This window comes from Triticum urartu, chromosome 6A, assembly GCF_056163025.1.
Source record: "Triticum urartu cultivar PI428250 chromosome 6A, HENAU_Tu73, whole genome shotgun sequence".
Classification (NCBI taxonomy): domain Eukaryota; kingdom Viridiplantae; phylum Streptophyta; class Magnoliopsida; order Poales; family Poaceae; genus Triticum; species Triticum urartu.
The window spans coordinates 466,226,747-466,229,604 of record NC_141878.1 but is presented as its reverse complement, the minus strand read 5'-3'; the positions used below and the strand labels follow the sequence as shown (position 1 = coordinate 466,229,604).

The window sequence follows — 2,858 nt, the reverse complement described above, 5'->3', positions numbered from 1 at the left end:
GCCGGCCTCCCTCCCCGCCAGCCGGCTACTAGAGCAGTCGGCTGGCCGGCTTCCCGTTCACCTTGCTGTAATCTAAGAAAGCTCGAGTACTTGCCTTCCCAAAACAACCAAATCCTTCTCCAGCCACAGACTGCAGAGCAGCTGTCCGGCTGGGAAGGCGGCAGCTAAGGAAAGGCGGCAAAGGAAAAAGCCAAAAGGATGAAAAGCAAACATGAACTGAAGCCAAACACATGCATAATATTTACACAAAAGACCTTCGAAAGGCCAGCATTCAACATAGTCTGAATACACCCCCAGTGGGTGGAACTGCGCAAATTTAAAGATTGTTCAAAAGAGTAACAAGCAGGAAAGCAAGGATGGCGGATCAAGCCAGGGAAACGACGGGCGAGTTGGGCGGGTTGTTGGAGTCGGCGGTGCCGGCTGGAGGAGTGACCGGCTGGCGAGTCTCGGCATCGTTGCTAGAGGCACGATCAGGCTGAGGCGGGCTGGTCGCTTCACCGTCCGGCGCATCGTCTTCACCATCCTCTCCCTCTTCTCCTTCGCCCTCATCACTGGAGGCAATCTCCTCCGTCGAGTCCTCACCTTTGGCCGGGTTTAGCCCGAACCACTCCTCCGGCTGAGCGACGCTGGCGTCATCCACGTCAGGAGCAAAGGTGCTGGTGTCGGTGTACATGGCGATTGCCGAGGCGCGCTGGATGATAGACGGCTGCACCGCCTCCAGCTCCTCATCAGCCTCCTGCCCCCAGGTGCTTAGCTGGTCCAAGTTCAGCCCAGGATACCAAGCTCGGACGAACTCCAGTGCCCGCCCAGCGCCGGACCAGGCCACTAACGCCTTCCAAGCCTCGAAGCGGCCGACTGTGACTTCCAGCCAGTCGGCGGTCCGACTTGGGGTGCGCGGGATCACCTCACCGGGCCAGAGGGCGGCCAGCACTTGCGCCCCGGCACGTTGAAGACGGCGGAGCATACGGTGGGCTGGCTGCAGGCGGGCTTGAAGTGCCAGAAGCTGCTCCTCATGCGACCGGCTGGCACCCGGTGCAACCTCGGCCCCCGCCTGCCGTCGCGCGTCGCGGTAGGCCTCGATGGCTTGAGTGGCGGCAGCAGAGTAACCGGGAAAGTAATCTGCACAAAGAAGAAAGCAGTGGCACAAAGTCAAAAGACGAACTAGATAGTAGGAGGCAGGCAAAGAAACGACGAAGAAGGCGGCTCACCGTCGATCAAATCTTCTACCCGGTTGTAGGCTTGACTCAGCGCCTGCCTGGCCTCGGCCCAGTTCGCTGCCTCGGTCTCATATTCGGCTTTGAGGGCGGCCTCGCTGTCCTGCGCCGCCTTCAGGGCTGCCTTGTGGCTCTCCTCCTGGTCGGCCAGCTTCTTGGCCAGGCGGTCACGCTCTTGAGCCAGGGCGGCGCACTCGGCCTCCTTAGCGCGAAGGGCGGTCTGGGCTCTGCTCAGCTGGCTCCTCAAGTCAGCATTGGCCCCTGCAGATATGAAGAAAGAAGTTGTCAGGAAAAGATCCGACCCGACTACTCAGCAGTCGGCCCGAATCTCGGAGACTACACCCAGTGGGTGCAATGACGCGCCCCCACTTGAAACAAAAGATGAAGCACTTACTCCGGCTCTCGGTCAGATCAGTGGTTTTCTGATTCAACTCCTGGGCCTGGGAGTTGAAGGCAGCCGCGCGAAGGTTATGGTACTCCTGCAAACAAGATAAGTGATACAAGTAAGAACAAAACAACAATTAGAGTCTACCAAGAAGTTCCAAGCCGCCTGCTCAGCAGCCGACTCGGAACTTGGGGACTACACCCAGTGGGTGCGCTGACGCGCCCCCATGGAAGAAATCAGGAACAATCAACGAAAAATGGAAGGACTCACCCGGATCACCGTTTGCGTCGTGAGAAATTCTTGGGTGTACTGCTTCAGCGCGGTAGCTTGGGCCTGAATCCGGTTCCAGACGTCCTGCGCCGCCACATTCAGCACGACCGTCCCACCGCCCGGCGTCCACCCGGACGAGCTATCGCTAGCCGCTTCCAAGTCCTGGGCTGACTGGCCGGGGCCAGCGGCGTTGTGCGGATCTGGCACTCAAGTCGCCTTCTCCGCGCGCCGACGGGACGGCGACAGGACCACAAGGTCCGCCCCGACAGTCGGCTCACCTCTGGCCGGCTGCACAGGCGGCGTGTCGGGGCAGTTACCTTGGCCCGTTCCAGCCGGCGGCGTCGGTTCCGCCTCCTTCCCCTTCGCCGGCTGGCCGCGGCTGGTCTCCTCCGTCGGGGGCACCGGAATGTCGGGTGCCGCGGCGCGAAGGGGGATGACGAGCAGCGGAGGTTGGTTTCGCTGGGCCTCCGCCTCCTCCTCCATGGCCGTGGCCTCCGCCTGGGCCTTGGCAGCCGCATCGGCCCGTGCCTCCGCCGACTTCTCCCTCGCCTCCCGAGCCGCCTTCCGCTCCTCCGCCTCCCGCTCCTCCCACGCTTCCCGCGTGTTTTGCTCTATCGCCTCTAGGAGATCGGCGCGGGGGTCCACATGGCAGGAGCTTGAGGACCCTCCCGCGGGTCCGACTACGGAGGCGGTAGGGGCCCGTTCATGAGAAAGTGGGGCCCTGTTTGATAAGTCAAGAAGAAGGCTTAGAAAGATATCAACCGAAGAAGAAAAAGAAAAGCGTAAGAACGATAACGCCTACACTGAAACTGACTTCGGCTGCTTCACCACCTTACGGAAGCGGGCCGCCTTCGCGGCCGCCTCATCCCGCTTGGTCGCTGCCGCGGTACTCTTGGGCTTCTTCGGCCGGCTGCCGAAGTGGGTCGATGCGGCCCGGCGTTTCTGCGCGCCGCCATGGGGAGCCGGCGCGGCGGATGGGCCCACGCCTT

At 61.8% G+C, this 2,858-nt stretch overlaps 1 protein-coding gene across 1 annotated transcript; it reads right to left on the bottom strand.

Annotated features, from left to right (window-relative positions):
• Nucleotides 1-364: 364 nt before the first annotated feature.
• LOC147965721 (uncharacterized) lies at nt 365-2,352 on the bottom strand. The gene is made up of 5 exons (XM_087530575.1): nt 2,148-2,352; nt 1,870-2,036; nt 1,609-1,693; nt 1,209-1,475; nt 365-1,119 (listed from the first exon to the last, which is right to left on the bottom strand). Exons 1-5 carry the CDS (start codon nt 2,350-2,352, stop codon nt 365-367), a joined length of 1,479 nt encoding a protein of 492 aa, XP_087386701.1.
• Between the last annotated feature and the right edge of the window lie 506 nt (nt 2,353-2,858).